Here is a 26,061-nt window from a genome sequence, read left to right as displayed (position 1 = left end):
GTCCAAATTCTGGTCTTATGTATGAGTTTATATCTATATCTATAGCTACATCTACATCTATATCTACATCTGTATATCTCCATCCTTTAATGTGCATGTAAATGTGTATTGCTAGGCCTAGGAGAAGAATTTCAGGGTCATAGAAGATTGTCATATTCAAACTTCAGTAAGTAATCTCAGATTGTTTTCTCAACTGGTTAGACAAATTTATACTTCAACCAGCACTACGTGAGTGCTCCTATTGATCCACATTTCACCACTACTTATTAGGGAGATTTACATACACATGTAATATTTATATAAAATATTCAATAATATTAATGTAAGTATATTAAATGTATTACATATATTTAATTTTTGACAATTGGAATGGTGTGAGATTGAATCTCATTGTAGTTTTAATGTGCATTTCTCTAAATTGTGATTAGGTTGTGGATATTTTCATACATTTATTAACCTGTTGTTTTTTCCTCTTGTATCAAATGTTTGTTGTAGCCTTTTGAGTTTATTGTTAATTGATTCATAGGAGTTCTTTATATATTCCAGTTACTAGTGTTTTATCAGTTATATGTGCTACAAAGTTTTTTTTCAGCATGTGGCTTATCTTTTTACTCATGGAATGGTATCTTTTAATAAACAGATGTTCTTAAGTTTAATGCAGTTGACTTTGCTAATTTATTTTCCTTAATTGTTTATGATTTTTGGAATCCTACTTAAGTTTCTCTTTGTACCCTAAAATGACTGAAACTATTCTACATTTTCTTTAAAGCTTTTAGTGTTGGCTTCTATACTTAAGACCTTAATTCATCCAGAATTGATGCTTTTGTATAATGTATAATGCAAGTCAATTTATCAAATTTCAGGTTTCAATACGTATGGAGTTGTGTTCTCTCTTCTATTGCATCTGTCTATTTGTCTCTGTGCCAATGTGCAAATATCACATTGTTATTATTTGTATATTCATATTATCTTAGTATCTTGTAGAACAAATCCTCTTCCTGATTTATCTTCAGGGCTAACTTGGCTATCCTTGAGATTTTCTTCTTCTTTTTTAAGCTTTTTGCTTGTTCACATACGGAAATGTGTGGAAATCCTAAACGCACAGCTGTACACAAAGTAAAAATACCAATGTAAACAGTACCCAGACAAAGAAATAGAGCACTACTAACACCTCAGGATTTCCAATCCCAGACGCAAAATAAAACCACTATCCATGCCTGTTTTTAAACTTTATATACATTTACTTCTAAAACTTCACTTCAGCTATATATCAGGTTTTATTAGGTAGTATTTTCATTATGATTTTGTTCTATAGATTTTATAATTTTCATTACAATGTCTTGCTTAATCCATAGATTACTCAAAATTGAGGTGTTTTATAAAATATACATATTTCTAAATCCATTGCATATTTTAGTCACATTTTTATTATTAACTTCTAAATTCTTTGGTTCTATTTTTAATGCCCTGATCATAGCTAGTTTTCATAAATTTTCCATCAGTACATGAATAGCTTATATACCATTGTCTTAATTTTTGGGTTTTTTTTCCTGTTTGGTCTATAATACTTCTTTTTCAATTTAATACTTTCTTGATTTCTTTTGATTTTTAACTGTGTTTTGCTTTGCTTCAATCCATTTTTTACCTTTACTAATTTTGAAGTTATAAACTATATTTATATACTTTTTGTGCTTGTAGTAGCCCCAAGCTTTATCTCCTACTTTCCATGCTCTTGAGGTCAATTAAAACCCAAACTCTAAACTATATTTAGAAGATCCCCTCACAGAAAATAGCTGCTTGGGTGTCTATTCTCTTTTCTCTTTGTAATCTTGCTTCTTTATCTCCTCTGTCCTCTAGTTGTTTTCCTTATTCATGTTTTGAGATGGTATTTTAAATTTTAACACCTCATTTGTATTTTTTTAAACTGAGAATGTTTTTTATTACATATTTTACCAAGTTGTTGGAAATAGAAATTAATTCTTTTTTAAAAATAAATATTCTAGCAGTTCAAATAATTTGAGGACATATTAGGAAATAGACATATGAATTCAGTCAGCCACTCTGAGCCACTCAGTTAATTGGCTCTATTTTTTCTGCCTCCTCAAGGGTCCCCAGATAATGCTCAACCATATGCCTAGTTTAACCTTCATAGAGTTACATGAGATACTGAGATTCTTGAGTTCAGCATTTCTGAGATCTTATCCATATTTCAAAGCAGGCAGCAGAGCATAGAGGCAGAAGAATAAGAACATGGGCTCTATTTTCTGAAGACTCTGAGTTCAAATAATAGTTACTTAGTAGTTAGGTGGCTTTCTGCACAATATTTCTTTTGGCCTCAATTTCTGCTTCAGAAAAGGAGAAGCCTAGTATTCAAGTTAAGTGTTTTAATGATGATTAATTAATATAATATATATCTGCTAATGTCCTTTTGTCCCTCTGATCCATTTCCTACACTTCTTAACTTCTCTCTGCTCTGGGATGCCTGCCTTTATGGACTACACCCAATAGACTAGATAGTATGTAAATAACCTGACACAGTGACTTACTTATGAGAGACATTCTTTAAATATTTGTTGAATAAATAGTGAGCTTTCAATTACCATTAACTAATATTATTGAAATTAAATAGATATATTAAATTAGGATCCAATAATAATAATAACTTTCGATGACAGTGTTGTGTCATGTTACAAGATCTGTGGTAAATATTTTTCAAGCATTATAGCAGCAGTCAGCAAACTATGCTCTATAATCCACATCTAAGCTGCTGCCTGCTTTTATAAATAAAGTATTATTGAAACACAGCCACCCTCATTCTTTTACATATTGTCTGTAGCTACTTTCATGCTACAACAGCAGCATCGAGGAGCTGAGACTGGATCTATACAGCCCACACAGTAGAAAATATTTACTATCTGGCTTTTCATGAAAAAAAGGTTGCTGACTTCAGCTTTATAGCATTGAATCCTCATAATGACCCCATGGAGTAAATATAATTTATATGCCCGTGTCACACCTGAAGAAACTGAGATTGGAAATGTTAATTAGCTTGTACAAGCTACTGTAGAATAGATTCAATATAATTTTAATTGATTTAAGAGAACCAATTATATATTTATCCAGTCTCCCAAGATGTTTTCAATAAATTGTACACTCTTCATACACCAAACCCTACAGAGAAAAAAGAGGCCTACTAATTTGGGCATTATGGATAAAAATGAAAAAGAGAAAAGTGATACCAATTGCTCATACTCCTTTGCTTCTATCCTTGGTCCTGGGAAAGTATTTCTTACAACCTGGGCATCTTCCTTAGAAAGGTGCTGATAGGATATGATGGTCATCAATTGGTTGCTTTAGGGCTTCTATTTTGGGCCACTTAACCAGCTCCTATAGGTATTCTTAAGAGGCTCAGAGCATCATCTGAAGGACAGTGTGTTCTCCAGAAGTCCCAGCCCTGACGGCACATCATCCCTGTTATGCCGTTCTCCTCACTTCCCATCCATGAGATGTTGGCTCTTTGCAAGTGGTTCTGCTCTTTTATGGCTGTTCCAGAAGTGGTGGTGGATTGTTTCTTCCTGGTTTATTCTCTACTCGTGCCTCATTTAAAAGAATGAGACTCTTTTTATTGGTTCTGTTCATTTTCATTACTTAGGGGGAACAATTTAATAATATTGGAAATCAAAACTTTTCTGTCAGATCATATTTGTGAGTGCAAAGCTACTGATAATTTTGAGAGCATTTAAAATGAAAATATACTCACTCTTGGAGAGTTGTTTGATTTCCAAAAGAGGAAACCATAATAATATTTTATGATTCACAATACAGAAGCTACTTTACCTTTCTTTGTGGTTTCTTGTTGGAAAATCAGAGACACTTAAAAAAATCTCTTCTGCACCAAGGCCCCAAAATTGGAGATTTAGCTCACATTGGAGTGATTTCAAAGTTTCTGTTATTAAGAGCAGACTTTGTCTTCATCCCTGATAACATGTTTGTTCATTACTGTTATTATTATTATTAGTATTAAAATTATTTTATATGTTAATATAAAATAATACAATGCAAAAGAATACTATAATAAGGTATGTATTAAGCTATTATTTATGAGATCATTATCATTATTGTAATTAGTAATGGTAATATATATGTGTGCATATACCACAAATATTATGTTATATAATATTAATATATGTTATTATACTATTATATAGTACACATATACCTATATATTATATATGCATAATTATATAGTGTTGTATATATTTACCGCTACCACAACTGTTTTATTATATGTGCTGTTGGCTGGATACTCACTGCAATAACCAGTCTAACGTATTATCTAATTAAAATCTAAGCAATGATTATCTCAATGCTCTTTAAATTAGTAGCCAGTAGTCTTATTGCAGAAAAATTTAGTACAAGAGAAATGCACCTTTAATAGCCTGGAAAACTAAATTGATAAAGTCATGATAAGTTAAGCTGATGAATGATTTTTAATTTTAACTAACATCTTGACAACTGTCAAAAGGATTTTATAAACTAAATGATGGCTATTAGTATTATTAGTATGCCATTTATGTCTTATTTTCTTAATTATACCTTATCTAGTGTATGAACTTTATTGACCCATAAAATAAAATTTTAAATTTGATAATTTTTAAAGCAGGCACTATTTAACTGAGGGAGTAGATTACCCCATTCCTATGTGAATGCATTATCTTATTGAAATATGATAAATGTATGAATAGTCTTGTACATTTCTAAATTATGATTTAATGTTTGAATGAAATTATTCCTTTACACTGCAAAACTCAGATGTTTGAAGTTAGGACTGTTTACTGGGATTTTTTTTTTCCTGAAGTTTCAGAGACATATTCCATTTCACTGGTATTAACAACTCTATGAATTCACATAGTTTTGCCAAAGTTCTATTTAAATGAAAACAGAAATACTACAACTTTCACAATTCTTCCATTATATAATAGAATAACTACATGTAGCCAGTGTATCATATATTCTAACAGATTTTAATAGTTATGAATGATTTAGTATTGTATATATTCAAAGTGTTTATTGTTGTCAGTATTTTGCTTTGTAGAGATAACAGTTGGAATGCATATTTTGTAGCATGCTTTTCCACTTTGATTAATGCTTGATGATTTTTTGATCTGATGTTTCTATTTGTTTATTCCCTTCTCATTTCTCATTGCTTTTCTATTTATTGTTTTATGTTTCCATTTATAGTCAACAATTTTCATTTAGATTTGAGACTCTTATTTATTATTCTCTTTAATGATTCATTGACATTTTTTTCCTAGGGATTTTTAGTTTTTACACATTGAGATATTTTAAAATTTCTTAATTTTTTTGATTAATTAAGTTAATGCTCATATTATATGTGTTGTATATAAGGTATGTTCAAAATGCATAATTTATACACATACAAGGTTTAGCTGGATAGCTGGATAATTTCTCACTCAGTGTTTACATGAGTATCTTGTAATCACATGAAAATAATCATGATATAAGCAGTGATAGCTTATTTCTGGAATTTATTTAACCAAATATTTTAAAACTTATCTGGACTTTGTTACCCTTGAGTGTCATTAAAATATGCCATGATTTTTGATGTAAAAGAGATCCTAAGTAAGTATTTTTAAGAATTATATGCAGGGGCTTCCCTGGTGGTGCAGTGGTTGAGAATCTGCCTGCCAGTGCAGGGGACACGGGTTCGAGCCCTGGTCTGGGAAGATCCCACATGCCACGGAGCAACTGGGCCCATGAGCCACAATTACTGAGCCTGCGCGTCTGGAGCCTGTGCTCCGCAACAAGAGAGGCCGCGATGGTGAGAGGCCCGCGCACCGCGATGAAGAGTGGTCTCCACTTGCCGCAACTAGAGAAAGCCCTCGCACAGAAATGAAGACTCAACACAGTCATAAATAAATAAATAAAAGAACGTGAAATTAAAAAAAAAAAAAGAATTATATGCAGGTTGAGCATTTATTACTTTATCAAAATATCTTATATATTTTTTTGAATATTCCTTTGTTGTATCATCAGAAAAAATAATTTTTCCATAATAAGACATTTTGTAATATAAGCCTACATTTGTGCTTACAGTTTATCTTTGCTAGCCCTTACTTATTTATTCTCCTGATAAGCATCTCTCACAAACTGGAAAAGACTTATCCTTTACCACTGTGCATTTATAATGCATTTTATCCCCACTGGATACCAGAAGATAACAAAGAAGCTTCCACTCTGTCTTAAGTAATTAAATCAAATATCCCTTTCTCTGTGAAAACTTCCATCTCCCTCAGGCCTAGTCACTTTGCTTTCTGTGATTATATTACATTAAAAAAAAAATCTCTTAGAGCAATTGTTATATTATACAATAATTATTTGAAAGTTATAATGAGAACTCATTGAGTGTACTTAATTTCTCTATGTATTTTCAGTAATTATCACAATGCCTGATATGTACTTGGTGTTTAATAAATATTTGTTGAATAAATGAATAAATTATTCAGTGAAAGAAATGGAATAGAAGTACAATTAGAGCTGGTCAAAAGATATGAGCTAAAGTATTGCTAATTGGAGAAATAAACTAGGATATTTCTGGACAATACAAAAGAGATGAAATATAGCATACAATTTACACAATTATTTAACATTTTAAGAAACTTAAATTTAATATGTTATTATATATAATTATACTATTGCATAGATATTGTATAATATAGAATATACTGTTGAATACAAAATATTTAGTCCCTAGATTTGTTTCTCAGAATCATCATCTATATTAAAGTTTAAAAAAAAACACTAGAGCATGCATTATATTGTCTTCTGTTTAGAGCAAAATGCATTTAATTTACCTGCTATTCTTAACTTTAAGAATATAAACAGAAATATTAACATCAAGTATGTAGATCTTCTGGAGAAAATTTTTTGGAAAGCAAGTGCAATAGTGAAGAAGAAGCAAGAGCAAGAGGGAATAGGTAAACATTTTATCTGTCAATTTTATTCAATGTGGATTAAAAACTCTTCCATCTGCTTGTGGCTGTAACAGTTTCCTGGATGCTAGTAAACTTAGTGTTATTACCTAGTAATCTGGTATCACTTGCTTCAGCTAATTAGTAATATCTCATATATATTCAAAGCACACTGCAGTGTATATACTACCATTGGTTGACTCATAACAGGCAAATTTTATATATTTGGTGGCAAAAAAATGAGTGAATTAAGTATAAAAATTCTTAGTTTTTACAAATAATCCTGCAATGTATGCATTTAGCAATCATATACCATATCCCTTTACCCCCATGTTTTTCTTTTCTTTTCTTTTTTTTTTTTAATTAATTATTTATTTATTTTTGGCTGTGCTGGGTCTTCGTTTCTGTGCGAGGGCTTTCTCCAGGTGCGGCAAGCGGGGGCCACTCTTCATCGCGGTGCGCAGGCCTCTCACTATCACGGCCTCTCTTGTTGCGGAGCACAGGCTCCAGACGCGCAGGCTCAGTAATTGTGGTTCACGGGCCTAGTTGCTCTGCGGCATGTGGGCTCTTCCCATACCAGGGCTCGAACCCGTGTCCCCTGCCTTGGCGGGCGGATTCTCAACCACTGCGCCACCAAGGAAGCCCCCCATTTTTTTCTTTTAATGATAAGCTAGAGAGTTTCAAGTTTTGGCATTGACCAAGGCATCCTTAATGTTCCCCTCAGGTTGACTAAACTTTATACAGGTTTCTTCCTTTTTTTTTTTTTTTTTTTTTTTTTCCATGCAACAAAACCTTTATTAACATTTTTTTTTCTTTATTAACATTTTGAACAGGTTCAGCTATTACTGAAACTGATAATTTCTAATCTTATATTGGGGCAAATGGCTAGAGTGCAGAGTGATGCCATCATTGGGCATCATGAATGCAAGACTGAATAATTAACAGCCACCCCTCAGACGGAGGACCAGGTGCAGTGTTGACTCTTTCTGGATGTTGTAATCAGAAAGAGTGCAGCCATCTTCCAGCTGTTTGCCTGCAAAGATAAGCCTCTGCTGGTCAGGGGGGATGCCTTCCTTATCCTGGATCTTGGCCTTCACATTCTCGATGGTGTCACTGGACTCCACCTCCAGGGTGATGGTCTTGCCGGTCAGGGTCTTCACGAAGATCTGCATACCACCCCTCAGATGGAGGACCAGGTGCAGGCTAGACTCTTTCTGGATGTTGTAATCAGAAAGAGTGCAGCCACCTTCCAGCTGTTTACCTGCAAAGATGAGCCTCTGCTGGTCAGATTATAGTCCCCTGACCTCCCTTTTCTTAGAGCACGTACTTTGGAAAACTTGCAATTGTAAATTCCTTTTCTGCCTTTTTGAGGTGCAAATTTTCTCACAGCCTCTTGCAAATTTTGCATCCTAGGAATGTCTTTCTCACGGATTTGGGAGCTATCCCTTTGAAATATAATTACAAAGAAGTATAGGGTCCCTGTCTCCCAGTCTCTATAGGAAGGTATGAACCTAATTTCTTTAAGTACCAATTAGCAGAGATGGCCTACTCACATTGAACAACCTCCCTTCTCATGTCCTCTAGGACTTTTCCACTAGCTCACATCAGTACTTAAAAACTCTTTGCCTTGAGTTGAGTTCAGTCTTTCTCCCCTATGGCAATAATCTTGACACATATTATAATATTCTTGAATAAAGTCTTCCTTACCATTTTTAACAGGTGTTCAGTACAATTTCTCTTTGACAGTATAGAATTTAAATATAACAAGTTTATCTGTATTAGTCATCCTAACAACTAACATTAAAAAAAAAATCAGTTGATGAAACCATGGTTCATCAGTCTTCAGATTTTCTTAACTCACTCTTCAGATTTTCTTTTCTTTTCTTGGTGTAGGCAGTAGATCCCTGTGATGGTTAATTTTATGTGTCTACTTGACTAAGCCATGGGGTGCCCAGACACTTGGTTAAACATTATTCTGGGAATGTCCATCTGTGAGAATGTTTCTGGATGAGATTAATTAATTTTAATTGGTAGACTGAATAAAGCAGATTGCCCTCCCAAATACGGGTGGGCTTCATCCAATCAACTGAAGGCTTGAATAGAATGAAAATGTTGAATAAGAGGAAACTCCTCCTGCCTGACTACTTGAATTGGGACTCTAGTCTTTTCCTGCCTTTGGCCTCAACCTGAAACATTCGTTCTCTTGGGTCTCAAACCTGATGGCCCTCAGGCTGGAACTTACATCATCAAATTTCTAGTTCTTAGGTCTTCAGACTCTAGCTGAAATCATGCCATCAGCTCTCTGGGACATTCAGCTTGCTGCACATCTTGGGACTTTTTAACCTCCATAATCAAATAATCATAAGCCAATTCCTTTAGGTCATGAAAGGTCAGAGGACCAAGTTCCAGCCCTAAGCAGAGAGCAAGGACATTGTTCCAAAACGTTTGAACCCTGTGTTCCAATTTGGCTTTCATAGGACTAAGATATATCCATTTGTTATCCAATATATGTAATGTTGACAGTATGTAACCAGAGAGTTCATAGTATCTTTAAGTATTATAAAATGGCTAGAATTTTCATAAAGTGAAGGTACTCAGTAGTTCTCTTCAGATCCTCTTTGATCTCAAAATATAATTAACATGAGGACCATAACTGTGGAATTTAAACATTTTATTGTCATGGAAATTCAGTAACTTGGTATCAATGTAATTCTACAAACTGTAGTCTCTGAATGAATTAAAATCATTCACACAAAAAATGATTTCTCCATATAATTTCCTCACCTTCAAAAAAAAAGAATTCAAACTATATTGCCTCTAGAGGATTCTCTGCCTGAATCATACTTGTGTCTACCAAGGTAAATGGTCAGCTAATTTAAAATTAACATCATTAGTTGAAGGGATGAAGTACTGAATATACTACAGCTCTCTGCTATTCCTTGAGAGTTATTTCTATGTCTAACACAATATTTCTTTTATTCTTTTCAACTGAGAACAGAATATTCAAACCCCTTGCATCTATAAAGGAAACTTCATAGGAGATGACTCTGCAAGTGTTTTGGGGTCCTTTTTACTCTGGAGACAAAGGTAATTATGTCAGTCTAAATCTTGGTGAGTGAAAGGGAAGATAACAGTAAATATTCACATTACTTATAAATTCCTATGAATCGCCTCTCAATTTTCCTCACTCACACTGATAACCAATGGAAAGCAGGTAGAAATTGGAGGTCAAGAATGCAATTAACTTTCCTGCTGAATTTTGGGAACAATTCTTTAATAAATGATGGTAATGATATAAAAAGTTAATGAATGTTGCTGAGAGGGTTGCTTGACTCTGGCCCAAATTGTCGCAAAATTCTCCATGACCCACATTTTAGACCGAAAACTAAATGAAAGAGGAGGATTAATTTTAAAAGTTACGTCATTGTGCTAGCCTCCTTTATATTTCTTGCACTCAATTCAGCTGTCAGTTACAAAGTTAGTTTTACCTATTGCCACTTTTTGTCCCAATTCAACATTTTCTGTATTAAAACAATAGAAAAATATTTCAAGCTCAAAAGAATTTTGGTACTTCTGTCATCTTTTAAAGTTAACTATTTTAATTAAGCAATAATGATTGAGACATAAGACACTTTCAGAAAATTAATAGATGCTAGAGAGTGCTGATGCTTTAGGCTAAACCAACAACTATATTCTCTTGATAAATACACAGACTTTTAAATCATAATTGCATTTCTGAGATAAAATGAAAAACAAATAATATGGTTCAAGTATTTTTTATTCCTTGTCTTATTTTAATTGCCTAAAATGAAGTATTTTTTTATCATTAAGGAAAAAAACTTATTTTCATAAAGTATTCTTTTTATTTTTAAAACATTTTTATTGAAATACAGTTGATTTACAATGTTGTGTTAGTTTCGGGTGTACAGTAAAGTGATTCAGTTATACATATATATATAAATATATATATTTTTTTACATTCTTTTTCATATCTATTCTTTTACTATGGTTTTCTACTTTATTCAATTCAAATAAAATATGTTTGTGCATATTCTTAAAGAAAAATACTGTCCTAAGCATAATAGAGAATGTAAATATTGCACTATCTTTACTCTTCAAAGGCACACAGCTTTGTGAGGATCTTTTCGGGTAAATGAAACATAAAGCCAACTGATACTAGCATTATTCCAAAGTTACAAAATACAAAGGAAGAATGGTAGCGATTCTTTAATCACATACAGAGGAATCCATAAAAGCCTTTGGAGAAAGACATCCATAAAGGCCTCTGGTGTAGAAGTATAATTTTTCCCTGATCTGTACATCAATTAGGATAGAATTCTTCTGTGGGTTACAGTAACCTCTACTATAGGATCTTAGGTAAATAAGAGGCTTAATTTTTTTCTTGCATGAGAGTAGTCTGGAAGTAGGTAGTCCAGAAGCAGTATAGCAACTGAAAACTTCCGTGAAGGAACCAAGAGCTTTCTCTCTTTCTGCTCCATCATCCTTAGTGACAACTGCTATGCAACAGATATGACATATATTCCAGGAAGTTAGAAGGAAGAAAAAAGAAAATATGGTACTTGTGTACTTCTACTTATGGCTTTTTGGAAAAATGCTGATGTTCTGCCCCATCTAGCAACATAGGCAAATGTATTTTAGTTTTCCAGTCACTGGGGCAGGTAAGAAAAAGATAAAAATAAAGGAACTGAAATCTGTGTTGAGTGATCCAACTTTCATTACCTACAACAATTCAAATCTTTGACTATATAGAACTACTCAGAATTGGAAAGGAAGTGGTATTACTTTCTGTCTTAGTCATTTCTGGCTTCTATAATAAAAATAGCATAGACTAGGTGTCTTAGACAACAAACATTTATTTCTCACAGATCTGATGGGTGGGAAGTCCAGGATCAAGGCACTGGAAAGTCTGGTGTCTGGTGAGGTTTGGCTCCTGGCTTGTAGAGAGCTGCCTACTTACTGTGTCTTTACTTGGCAGAGGGGAGAGGTGGTGCAGCAAAAGAGTAAGGAACAGATGAGGCATCCAGAGAGAGACAGGAAGCTCTATCCTGTCCTTATTATAAAGGCACTAATTCTATCATAAGGGCTCCACCTTCATGACCTAATTATCTCCCAAAGACCCCATTTCCAAATACCATCACACTGGGAATTAGGGTTTCAACATATGAATGGAGAGGGGCAAACATGCGGTCCACAATATTCCACCTCTGGATATGCAAAATTCATGTCCTTCTACCATGCCAAATACATTCATTCCATCCAAATATCTCCTAAAGTCTAAATTCATTCCAGCATCAATTCTAAAATCTAAAGTCCAAAGTCTTACCTAAATATCATGTATATCATCTCTTTTTTTCTTAAATAGCCTGGCTAGAGGCTTATAGATTTTATTGATCTTTTCAAAGAACCAGCTTTTGATTTTATTGATTTCCTCTTTCGATTTCACTGATTTCTATTCTAATTCTTATTATTTCTTTTGTCCTACTTACTTTGGATAAAATTTTCTCTCCTTTTTCTAGCTTCTTAATGTGGAAACTTAGATTATTGATTTTAGTTCTTTCTTCTTTTCTAATATGTACATTAAACACTATAAATTTTCTTTGAAGTACTGCTTTCTCTGCATCCCACAAATTTTGATGAATTGTGTTTTTATTTTCATTTAGTTCAAATATTTTTAAATTTCTCTTGAGATTTCTTCTTTGATTCATATGTATTTAGAAGTATCATATTTAATATATATTTATTTTGGATTTATATAGTTATCTTTCTGTTATTGATTTCTATTTCATTCCACTACAGTCTGAGAGCAGACATTGTATGATTTCTATTCTTTTAAATTTGTTAAGGTATGTTTATGACCCAGAATGTGGTCTATCTTGGCGAATGTACCATGAGATTTTGCAAAAAATGAATATTCTGCTGCTGTTGGATGAAGTGGTCTATAGGTGTCACTTATATCTAGTTTATTGATGGTGTTGTTGAGTTCAACCACATTCTTACTGATTTTCTGCCTGCTGAATCTGTCCATTTCTGAGAGAGGATTGTTGAAGTCTCTAACTATGATAGCAGATTCATCTATTTCTCTTTTCAGGTCTATCAGTTTTTTGCCTCACATAGTGTGATGCTCTGTTAGTCACATACACATTCAGAATTGTTATGTCTTCTTGGAGAACTGACTCCTTTATCATTATGTAATGTTTTTCATTATTTCTGAAAACTTTCCTTACTCTGAAATCTTCTGTGTCTGAAGTTAAAATAGCTATTCCTGCTTTCTTTTGATTAGTGTTATCATAGTATGTTATCTTCCTTCCAGTTACTTATAATCTATATGTGTCTTTATATTTAAAATGGTTTTCTTGTAGAGAAAATATAGTTGAGTCATGTTTTTAATGCACCCTGACAATCTTCATCACTTAATTGGTACATTTAGACTGTTGACATTTAAACTGATTCTTGATATTGTTGGATTAATATCTACCATATTCGTTAGTATGTTCTATTTGTGGCCCTTGTTCTTTGTTCCTAATTTTGTCTTCTCCTCTTTTTCTGCCTTTTGTGACTTCAAGTAAGCATTTTATATTACTCCATTTTCTATTCTTCCTTAGTGTTGAGGGTTTAGTTAAGCTTCTCCATGGCATTGCTTCCTTGGCATCCATTCTGTTTGGTCAAGCAGCCTGCAGTGACCTTAAACTGACACTAGCCCTTCATGCAAGTATTGTACACGCTGTAAATAACAGCTGCAGAGTCACAAGTAAATGTTAAGTTCCTGATATGATTTCCCCAATAGCCCTTGTGATCAACAGTCTCCTCTGCCTCCCAATACCTTCCCCTTATATGCCTCTTATATAAGACCTCCACAGGGCTTACCAAAATACCACTCTTTTGGTTTGAATTGACTAATACAAGCCTTAGTGTGGGAACCCCAAACTGCTCCACTCACATACCCTAATAAAGGCATGTGCCCCAGGTCTGTCTCTCCCTCTGTCTGCGCTCTTTCTTGACCTCTCCTTGTGGTCCCTCGAGATTTGCCAGGTACTTCCTCCAAGACCCGTGAGTAATTAATTTCTCTATTTCACTTTCTCTTGCAGTCTATTGTTGAACCATGGCTCACCATCCGGCACCCTGTGCACCACTTGACAAGTGTTAGTTTCACAGATTCATAACACTTAGCATATCAGTTCTTCCCCCCCCTTTAAGTGGTTGCCCTAGAGTTTTCAATATTCATTTACAACTAATCCAAGTCCACTTTTAAATTATACTGTATGATTTCACAGGTAGTGTGAGTACATTATAATAACAAAATAATTTTAATTCCTCCTTCCATCCCTTATATCATTGCTGTCATTCATTTCACTTATATATGTGTATATATACATTTATAATATAAAGTCAAATACATTGTTGCCATTCTTTTGAACAAACTATTATCTCTTAGATCAGTTAAGAATAAGAAAAATAAAAATTTTTATTTTACTTTCACTTATTCCATCTTTGATGTTCTTCCTTTCTCTATGTAGATCTGAGTTTCTGATCTGTATAATTTTCCTTGTCTCTAAAGAACTCATTTACCATTTATTTCAAGGCAGGTTGACTGGCAATGATTTTTGTTTGTCTGAGAAAGTGTTAATTTCTTCACTTTTGAAGGATAATTTTGCAGGGAATGGAATCCTAGGTTCGTGGATTTCTTTTCTCTGAGCACTTTAAATATTTCACTCCACTTTATTACTGATATGTTTTCTGAGCAGAAGTCAGACATAATTTTTATATTTGTTCCTCTATAAGTAAGGTTTTTTTTTTCCTCTAACATTTTTCAGGACTTTTTTCTTTGTCTTTGATTTTCTGTAGTGTGAAAATGACATGCCTAGATTTACTTTATTGGGATTTATCATGCTTGATATTCTCTCAGCTTCCTGGATCTATGGTTTAGTGCCTGGCATTAATTTGGGAAAATTCTCAGTCATTATTGTTTCAAATAGTTCTTTCATTCCTTTTTCTCTTTTTTTCTCCTTCTGCTATTCCCATTATGCATATGTTACACCTTTTGTAGTTGTCCCATAGTCCTTGGATATTCTGTTCTGTGTCTTTCATCTTTGTTCTCTTTGCTTTTTAGTTTTTGAGGATTCTATTGATATACCCTCAGCCTAACCAGTCTATTAATAAGCCCATCAAATGTATTCTTCTTCTCTGTTACAGTGTTTTTTATCTAGCATTTGGTTTTGGTTCTTTCATAGAATTTCCATCTTTTAGCTTACATTATCCATCTGTTCTCTTATTTTTTCTCCTTTATCCATTAGAGCCCTTAGCATATTAATCACAGATGTTTTAAATTCCTGGTCTGATAATTCCAACATCTCTGCCATATATGGTTCTGATGCTTGCTCTGTCTCTTCAAATTGTGTTTTTGTCTTTTGGTATACCTTATACTTTTTTCTTGATAGCTGGACATGATAGACTAAATAAAAGACACTGCTGTAAATAGGCCTTAATTATGTGGTGGTGAGGTGTGAGTGCAGGGGACTTATCCTATAGTTCTAAGATTAGGTCTCAGTCTTTCAGGAAGCCTATGCCTCTGGATTGAGAACTTCAAAAGTGTTTCTCAGTTTCTTCTCCTCACTTAGGTGGAACAGGATGGCTAGTGTGGGCTGGATTTGAGTATTTCCCGTCTTCCCTGTGGAATGCTAGAACCAACTGGAGTTTGGTGTTTCCTTTTCTCAGGTCAGGTAGGCTCTGATAATACCCCAGCAGGTTAGGCTCTGCTTAATTAGTTTCTGCTGAGGGTAGTCCTTGTTAAGAACAGAGTTCTCTGGCATAGTTCAAAAGGGTTTCTTTTTCCCTCTCCCATCAGGAAGCAAAAAGGAATTTTTCTCTGATATTTACTGTGGGAATCTGGTTGAGCTCTCTAGGTGAATCTCACAATATTGTGGGACCCTCAAGACTGGGTCCCCTTGGAATTTTTAATGATCAGAGTTGTCTACACTCAGCCTCCAGCAATGTGTCAATTAGAGTTTAGGTTTTTCCACCCCAGCAATTGTTCCCATGGCAGTTTATGAGTTTCTGCTCCAGAAAGCCATGATTCCCTGTAATCAACTGCCTGTCTCTCCAGTATTGGGGGCAGATGTGTATCCTGTGTTTGTTACTGAATCTAAGCCACCTTTATGGTCTTGCCTATACATGCTTCCTGCAAGATCCCTCAAGTGGTGGTGTATAACATTCTGGTCCAGTACTTAGGAGACCTGGGGCCAAGGTGAATTCTGCTGCTGATTAACAGCAGACCTGAACATTGTTTCCTTACTTCTCCTAACAGAAATTGTTTACATACATAAAGTACTTTATGATGTATTATTTGAGTAGTTTTAATGGTAGGCAAAATAATTCCCCCCCTCCAAAGATGCCCATGTCCTAATCCCCAGAACCTGTGAGTATGTTGTTAAGTGGAAAAGGGGAATTAAGGTTAATGACAGAATTCATGTTGCTAATCAGCTGACCCTGAGATGGGGAGAGTATCCTGGTTTATCCAGGTGGGCCCAATGTACACAAAGGTCCTTATAAGGGAGAGAGAGAGAGAGAGGGAGGTGAGTCAGTAGCAGAGAGGGAAGAAGGGTGCAAGGAGCCAAGAAATTCGGGCACCCTCTAGAAGCTGGGAAAGGTAAGGTAACAGATGCTCCCCTAGAGCCACCAAAAGGAGCTCAGGCCTGCCAATAGCTTGATTTTAGCCTCCTGTGACCCCTTTTCAGACTTCTGGTCTCCAGAATTATGATAATAAGCTTGTTTTAAGCCACCAAGTTTGTGGTAATTGGTTACAGCAGCAATAGAAAATGAATACAGTTATCATTACAAACCTGTAATGTAGGTATCATTTTGTCTGTTTTGTAGATAGGGAATGAGGCTCAGAGTTTAAATGGCATGCTTAAGGAAACTCGACCATTAAATATTGCTTAGGAAATTAACTCAGGTGTTTGGACTCCAAATCCAGTGAACTTTTTATTGTAAAATGAGGAGGTTGGATAACATACTCTCTAAGGTTGTTCCAGCTCTAACATTTACTGATTTAAAGTATCAAATGAAATCTCAGACTAAAATGGGAGGATTTGTTGGTTGTGTATCTTCTTAGTTCTCGGGAGTGTTTCTAAAGCAAAAAGGTTTTGGCCTCATTTTGCTGTATAGCAAAATACGTAGGTTTTTTGCTTTGTTTTGTTTGCTTTTTGTTTTTTGTTTCCAAATGCAAGCCTTGTAGGCTTTGCTCCTAGCTCTGAAGTTTAGCTGCTTAGGCTCTTTCACATACAGCACTGAAATAGCTTTTTCCTTCTGTGCTGTTAGGGATTTACTGACAGTTCACCAAACTGACTTTCTGCTGACTGAAACAGATTTTTGCTTGACCTGTTTCTTGAATGAAATTTGTCTTTTCAGCAATTCAAAACAGTTGAACAGGTAGGCTTAAATTTGGCATCTATTTTGAAGCATATTACATAAATTTCTTATATACATGGTAACTAATACATGTATTTATATACTGGTATAAATTCCTTTAAAATATTTGTTTCTTTTCTAAATGTCATTTTTAAGTGCTGGTGTTTTATTTTCAAAATATCATTTAATAGGATTTAGAGACAAGTGTGTAGAAATATGGTCCATGATTCCACTGACCAGATGATTCTCTGTTGACCTCTCAGAAAAAAGGGAATAGTCTATGCACATACTTAGAAAATATAAACAGACTAGGATGGTGTAAAATGAAAGAAAAAGGGAAGGTTTTTATGTGACTGGTTGGGTTTATGTGCATATCTATTAAATCTGATAAAACTTAATCACTTTCTATAAGCAATGTCACATATTTGTGTAGTATATTATGTAGCCAAACAAGAGAAAGAAAATTCTACATTGAATGCTGCTTACCTGATCTGTCATTCCAAAAAACCTAGATCCTGACTCTATCATATGGGGTACACTTTGCATAGGATTTAGGAAGTGGATTTAAAAATTGCATTCAATGAAATTGAACCCAAAACTTTATAAATAAAGCAACAGATGAACTTGAGAATGACTTAACTCAGGAGCGAAATGCACAATTATTATTTGTACATAAAAGAAACTGCAAATGCTATTTTAATTTTCCATCTTTTCTTAGTAAATATGGATGAAATTCTTTGCTGGGGTAATTAAGGGACTTGTTTTAGTGTATTTTCCTTTTTCACTTATTGTCAAAATTCTACTTTGTTCACTGATCTCTTCTATTCCTGTATTTGGCAGCAAAATAATTACTTCTATGTGCCATGGCTCTTATTTTTCACTGTAGAGAATTACTGGCTTCTTCATCAGAAATTGTCTATAGTTTAGACTTATAAAAAAAACCTACTTCAGATACACTGTAATTTGTCACAAGTTGCATACGTGTTCCTGAGGTTTGAGAGCTCTCTACATCCACGTATCTGTTGTGACTATCTGTTAGGTTTCTAGTGAAAGAACACAATGTTTGCAGTGCAGTGAAGCCACCGCAATCTAGTTTGGCAGGAAAAGATCTTCCTCATTGTCTAAAGGAAAGACAGCCACCTAATTGCAAAAATAAAAGTAAATTGTATTATGGAAAGATTTTGTATGCTAGTTTTGAAAATCTCTACTGGTTGTAACACTTCAAGTATTTTTTGTTGATTTGATTTTGGTTTTTATTAGAGTCTATTTTTAAGCTCTTCAGGACTTTTATCAAAAAGACTGATGCCAGAGTGGGCAAGAATATTAAAGAATGTCTCTGCTGTTAAGGTGCTCTTACATTCATTGGAGCAGTAGATTATATACGAAAAGTTAAATATTAGAATAAAATAGAATTCAGTGGAAACTGCCTAGTGTATGTATAAATAATTTACAAATAAGTCTGTTTTAATCTTTCATTGAAATGCTTAATAGACAAATGTGAAAAGAAATCCTTTTATATGTATGAATTATAAATCATTTGAATCCATGAAATACTACTCATTGAGCATTGTTATATCAGGAACTTTATAAATGTGAACATAATGATCACAGCAGTGCTATGGTGTGTTACTATTTTTCCTATTTTATAGATCAGGAAACTAAGGAAAAAGTTAAATAACATGTTGAAGACAGTATGGCTAGAAAGTCACATATGGAAATATAACTGGGGGCTTCTGATACCAAAGTATGTGTTTGTTCTTCTGTACTACTGCCTCTAAATGAATTAGAATTGTCTTGTTTTTCTACCCTGATAATAAACTTATTTTATAAAATTAAAAAGATGATAGCAATATTTTATTAGGTACAAACAGTTCCAAAGCTTATTTGCTACCCAAAGACAGACTATTTGACTTTTAGAAATACCTTCTTCTAGGGCAGTAATAATAGCATTCCAAATGATTTTGAGTGAGTAACTTAGCTATGAAAGAGAAACAGTGTTATGGGAAGATCAGTAAATTGTGAAAAATCAAGTGTCTACATAACCATAAGCCATAATTTTTTGCATTAATTCTATAGTTCTTAAAATGTTTTCAAACGATTCTTTTTTCCTAGAGTAAGAATGACTGCCAAGTAATCATTTGTTCATCCTGTAGTCATTTGCTGATAACGGAAAGGAACCATATGTGGTGAGGCTTATTTCTAGTTGAAGTTATTGTGTGCTTTTGTACAAGGTTATGAATTGCCATTCAATCAAATACATCATTCTTAGAATTTATTTGTGACAGAAATGTGGCACAAACTATTAATTAACTCCTCATCCAGTGTGAGAACATTATGTACTAAAATCAATAAATTGAACCCCAAAAGAGCCCACGCTGAAAGATTTATAACATGAATAAAAATATATTAGATTTTAAAACCAATTTTACAGAGAAGTAATTTAATGATAGTGATTTAAGGAGACATATTTTAAATGAATGGGCACAATTTAGAATCTAGGTTAAATTGGTTTAAAGGGCTTAAATTTTGAGTATCTCTTATGACATCTTCCAATATTAAAGCTGATTTAACTGTCATGTATACAAATTATTTGTGGGTGTGCATGTGCATGTGTGAATATATGTGCATATGCAATCTCAGCATAGTGAATTACCAATTCATACAATTTTATTTTAGTCTACATTGAAATATTTCTTCATATGTTTATCAATGTTTCCATTGTTGGGAAAAATGGATTCCTTTGGATACACATTTATGCTGGTTGACAGTTATATTATAATGGTTTTTTGTCAGTGATGTGTAGTGAGGTAAAGGGGTTGCAATGGGGATGTAATTTCAACGTGAAATTAGGTAAGATTTTTTAGTCTTTGAGCAAAAAGAGGGAACCAAGTTTAAGTTGGTGATCCATCCAGACTTAATTGACTAGTATGTCACATGCATTTTATATTTACAGTAATTCATTCTAAGTCACATTTTTAGTTCACAGTTTTCACCTCTGAAATGAGGATGCATCATACAGTTGACAGTATTTTACAATTATTGACCAGAAAGCAGTTGCAGTGTAATTGCTTTTACTGTGCATGTGGGGACTTGGTCACAGATGTTTGTTTCCAAAACAATTGAGTATATGCATTGTGCTACTGTAAATGTTGAATTTGACATTTAAATGTCAAATAATTTAAAGATAATTTGAGAAAGAAATGAGTACAGTTGTTGCCTGAAAACCTTCCATTGATAAATTATAGTGATATTAAAAATTATTAAAGTATATAGACTTGAAAATGGTATTTAGAAACTAAGGTCTGGTCCAAGGTATTGCCTATTGCTAATGGTGTGCCATTATCTTTACCCAACAGTGAGGTATCTGGCTCTCATTATCTACAATATATTTATTGTCTGTTCAACCCTAGGGTCAAAGAATTGTTAACCCATACCCTGCGAGAAACAAATTTACCAACTAAATTCATTGTTGCTATACCCTCATTTTGTCTTTCGCTTTATAGCTAAAATACTGTTTCTGAAAGTTAGTTCAGCTATTAACTATCTCTTCAGAGAGATTTAAAGAATAAGAAAGACTCGATTCCCCAGTTGCTGGTTTAAGAGTGGAGAAAGGAGGGCAACAGAAGGAATATAAACTGCCTCTACAAGCCAAAATCAACTCTGGCTGACAGCCAGGAAGGAAATGGGACCTGAATTCAGAAAACCACCTAAATAAGGTTAAGAGTAGACTTTCTCAAAACCTCCAGTAAGGAAAGCAGCTCTGCCAACATCTTGATTTCAACCTGTGAAATCTGGAGCAGAAAAAATCAGCGGAGCCAACTTGGATTTCTGCTCCTCTATTGTCTCCAAGATTGGCTCGGCTGATTTTCTGTTTTTTTTGTAAATTTTATTTATTTTTGGCTGTGTTGGGTCTCGTTGCTGCGCATGGGCTTTTCTCTATTTGCAGTGAGTGGGGGCTACTCTTTGTTGAGGTGCACAGGCTTCTCATTGCCCTGTCTTCTCTTGTTGCAGAGCACGGGGCTCTAGGCATGTGGGCTTCAGTAGTTGCTGCATGTGGGCTCAGTACTTGAGGCGTGTGGGCTCTAGGGCACACAGGCTTCAGTAGTTGTGGCACACAGGCTCAGTAGTTGTGGCTCATAGGCTCTAGAGAACAGGATCAGTAGTTGTGGCACATGGGCTCAGTTGCTCCACGGCATGTGGAATCCTCCCAGACCAGGGATCGAACCCGTGTCCCCTGCATTGGCAGGCAAACTCTCAACCACTGCGCCATCAAGGAAGTCCCTTGACTGATTTTCCGTAGAGGAGTGAGATGATAAACTTTTGTTTTAGGTCAATCGGTTTGTGGTAATATTTCATAGCAGAAATAGAAAATGAATATGGTATCCTACCCAATTGTTCATAACCTCTATCCTGAAAAAAGATCAGACAAATACAAAATATCCGACCTTAACTCTTCAAAGGTATCAAGGGCATGAAATACTAGGAAGGACTGAGGAACTATAACACACTGAAGAGGATTATTACAGTGACAGTGGCAACTCGATGCAATGGGAGTCCCCTGATTTGATCTGAAATAGAAAGAGACATTCATGGGAAAACTGGTGAAATTCAATAAAGTTCGCAGTTTGGTTGATAGTATTCTACCGATATTAATTTCTAAGTTTTGAGAATTATACTATGGTTATATGCCATAACTTTGGGAAGAGCCGGGTGAAATTACATGGAAATGCTCAGTGCTACTTTGAAACTCGTTTCTAAGTCTAAAATTGCTTTAAAATAAAGAAATTATGCAAATGGAGGTCATCATCTTGGAAGGAAATCTTGGAGACAATAGAAGAGCAGGTTGAGCAAAGCTGCTCAGTGTGCTTTATGATAGAAAATGTCTAGGAAAATGCGCATTGACAATGACAAGTTAAAAAAATAACTCGGGAGAGTTGGACTCTGAGTATGAAGATGATTTAAGAATAATCAATTTGCTTAGCTCTTTATCACTATGTATACATAAAAATATACAGTAAATATTTATGATTAAATTACTTTTAAAAAGAACTCTAAGTATGAAATAAGTGATCAGAAAGTATTGTGTCATAGCTTAATTTGCCACATGTACTCTGGTATAGTGGAATGAGGGCATTTTGCAATTGATGTGATAAAAATACATCTTTGTATCACTTAACTCTTGTATCAAACATGAATTGAAATATTACCATTATTCCTATTTATAAAGGAGGAAGCTGAAGTTCAGTGGTATTAATTTGCCCAAACTCATAGTGTTAATAAGAGGCAGAGCTGAAATTTAAAGCCGCTCTGTCAGACTTAACAGCCTATACTCTTTATGCAAAATATACTACCTCCCATAGCAAATGAAAGATTATGCAACTGGGCAGAAACTTGGCCCTGGACTCAGAATATTACTGTTCTAACCCTTTAGGCTGGCGCATCTAACATGTAGCATATTCAGTAGGAACTAATTCTATAAATGAAATAATCAAGCTTATTTAGAACTGAGAAATGTTGAAATTTAGAAGATAATTACATGAATTTACTCATTTAGATGTTAACTGCATTCTGAGGCACAAAGTAGCCATAAATTTGAGGGTGGTTTCATTTTCTTTAGATCATATGAGTGAAACATACACTATTCTGAATGATTTTTAATTATATTAAAATTATAACTTTTAGCCTATTAGACATAGTGAAAACAGGGGTGACAGTGGTGAATATTTCCCTTTAGACTCCCATAGTTTCTGACCCTGAAACACATAACAGCAAATTAACAAATATAAAGCACTAGGCATCATTGTGGGCTTTTCAAAGGTACTTGCTAATTTTTGAGAAAGAATCATAGAAGAACAAACAAGGGGTTTAATTTCTAGACCATATTTCATCCTTTATGTCATGCCAGTCAAAACATTTCTGTTTATTTCACAGCTTTCCCAAATGAAATGTTTTAGAATTGACCTTTACTTTCAACACTGTGTTTTGAAAATTTAAATAGCCACAAAGCTGAATAAGAATGGAAAAAAAAGATGTGGAAGTCCTCAATTTAGGGAACTATCCACATACACACACTTCTTTGATACTTTTGAAATCAGGTTACTCAAATGAGTCAGACTAATTTGGGTTCTTTACCCCTATTACCAGAAACTAGATACTTAAGCAAATTCTTATTTTTGGTATTTTTCAAGGTAATAATCTGTTTATGATATATTCAAGATGTTAAAAAAAACCTACATAAACTTAAAACCACTCCAGATTTTATTGCACAGAAATAATCATTAATATTAAACATTTCAGATATAGATTTTTATATATGGAACTAGTTGGTTATGAAGATAATATTTAGAGTTATATTTTTAAAAATGGATTCTCACATGTACTATTTAAATGTTCTTATTCTATTTTTCTTTAAGTAAAAAATACAGAGGTAAAATTTTAGTAACTCCTAATCTCCTTATAAATTTTCACAAAAATGAGACATTAAAAAAAACTCTCTACTTACTTTAGGCTTAAGTTGTTCATCTTTCTCTAAGTTCCTAAGGTGGAAATTTGCATGATGAGTTTTATATCTTTCTTCTTTTCTAATATACTAATGATATAGTTTTTTCTCTAAGCACTCCTTTCTCAGCATCCCACAAGTTATAAGTTGTGTTTTCATTTTCATTTACCTCAAAATATTTTAAAATTTATCTTGAGATTTCTTCTTTGACTCATGTGCTATTTAGAAGTGCATTGTTTAATCTCCACATATTTAGGGAATTTCATCTTTCTGTAATTGATTTCTAGTTTAAATCCATTGTAGTATTCTATTCTTTTAAATTTGTTAAAGTGTGTTATGTGGTCCAGAATGTGGTTTATTTGGGTGAATGTTTCATGTGAGCTTGAGAAAAATGTGCATTCTGCTGAAGTCATCTACAAATCCATTATATCTAGTTGATTGAAAGTGTTAAGTTCAGCTGTGTCCTTACTGATTTTCTGCCTGCTGAATCTGTCCATTTCTGAGAGGGGAGTGTTAAAGTCTCCACCTATGACAGTGGATTCATCTATTTCTCCTTTGGAGTTCTATCAGTTTTTGTTCCACAAAGTTTGGTACTGTTGATAGGTGCATACATGTTAGGAATTGTTATGTCTTTGGAAGAATTGACCCCTTTTTCATTATGTAATGTCCTTCTTTAGCCCTGATAACTTGCTTTGAAATCTGCTCTGTTGGAAATTAATATAGCTACTCCTGCTTTCTTTTAATTAGTGTTAGTGTGGTGTATCTTTCTTCATTTACTTTTACTCTATCCATATTTTTATATTTAAAATGAGTTTCTTATAGATCTAATTTTAAAAACTTCAAAGGTAAAGGTGTTGGAAATATTTAGGAACTAATAGGAGAGCTGAAAAATTAAAATTAGAACAGAAATCCATGAAATTGAAAATAGGAAATCAATAGAGAAAGTCGATGAAACCAAAAGCTAGTTCTTTAAAAAGATAAGTAATATCAATAAGCCTCTAGCCAGGCTAAGAAAAAAGAGAAGGCAAAAAATATTAATATCAGAAATAAAAGAGGGGGCATCATTACAGATCCCATGGACATTAAAACAATAATAAAAGAATACTATGAACAACTCTATGCCCACAAATTTTATAGCCTAGATAAATTGGTCCACTCCTTTGAAAGATGAAAACTGCCAAAATCACACTTACAAAACTAAACATACTCTTACCATATAATCCAGCAATTATACTTCTTGGTACTTAAAGGAGTTGAAAAGATATGTCCACATAAAATTATGCACACAGATGATTATAGCAATTTTATTCATAATTGCCAAAACTTAGAATCAACGAAGATGTTCTCCAGTAGGTGAATGGATAAACCCTGATACATCCATACAATTGTATACCATTCAGCAACTGAAAAGAAATGAGCTTTCAAGCCATGAAAAGACATAATAGAACCTTAAACGCATATGGCTAAAGGAAAGAAGCTAATCTGCAAAGGCTACACAGTGCATGATTCCAGCTATATAACATTCCAGAAAAGGCAAAACTGTGGAGACAATAAAAAGATCAGTGGTTGCCACAGGGTAGGTGTTGGGATTGGAGATGAATAGGTGGATATGTCATTAGACATTTGTCTAAACCGATAGAATTCTTCAGAATATTTTCAGGGTTTATCTTCCACTTTCTGAGGCTTATGTGTCTTACAAAGGTTTCCAGCAAGCTAGTCATTTCTTGTTCATCTGCCCTGATTAGCAAAATATCAATTTGATGTTCTGCATGATGTTTGGACCATCCACATCTCTTCAAACTTTATGACAGAGGGTGGGAGAGTTGACATGGTTCTGGGGCAGAAATGTAAATGTAGATTGTTGTCTCTTGATAATAATTCTGATGGAAATTTAAAAACTCATTGGCCAAATTAAAAAAAAAGCATAAAACAAAAAACTCTCTAATATTAAAAATGAGATTATGCAATAAATTAAGAGATTGCAGTATTATTTATAATAGCAAAGATATGGAAGCAACCTAAGTGTCCATCAACAGACAAATGGATAAAGATGTGGAATATATATAATGAACTATTAGTCATAAAAATATTTAAAATTTGTCATTTGCAACACCATGGAGGGTATCCTGATTAGTGAAATATGTC

General features: G+C 33.9%; 1 protein-coding gene across 1 annotated transcript; it reads right to left on the bottom strand.

The window, feature by feature from the left end:
* Positions 1-7,810: 7,810 nt before the first annotated feature.
* On the bottom strand, positions 7,811-8,274 carry LOC118890380 (ubiquitin). Its single transcript, XM_036843178.1, has one exon. The coding sequence runs from the start codon at positions 8,162-8,164 to the stop codon at positions 7,931-7,933; it is 234 nt and encodes a 77-aa protein (XP_036699073.1). The 5' UTR covers positions 8,165-8,274; the 3' UTR covers positions 7,811-7,930.
* Between the last annotated feature and the right edge of the window lie 17,787 nt (positions 8,275-26,061).

The sequence above is a fragment of the Balaenoptera musculus genome, chromosome 2 (assembly GCF_009873245.2).
Source record: "Balaenoptera musculus isolate JJ_BM4_2016_0621 chromosome 2, mBalMus1.pri.v3, whole genome shotgun sequence".
NCBI lineage: Eukaryota > Metazoa > Chordata > Mammalia > Artiodactyla > Balaenopteridae > Balaenoptera > Balaenoptera musculus.
Note: the sequence above shows the minus strand (reverse complement) of the source record. Positions and strands in the feature narration are given on the sequence as shown.

Coding starts and splice junctions, on each gene's coding strand:
- LOC118890380 (XM_036843178.1), bottom strand. CDS start 8,164: ATGCAGATCTTCGTGAAGACCCTGACCGGCAAGACCATCACCCTGGAG.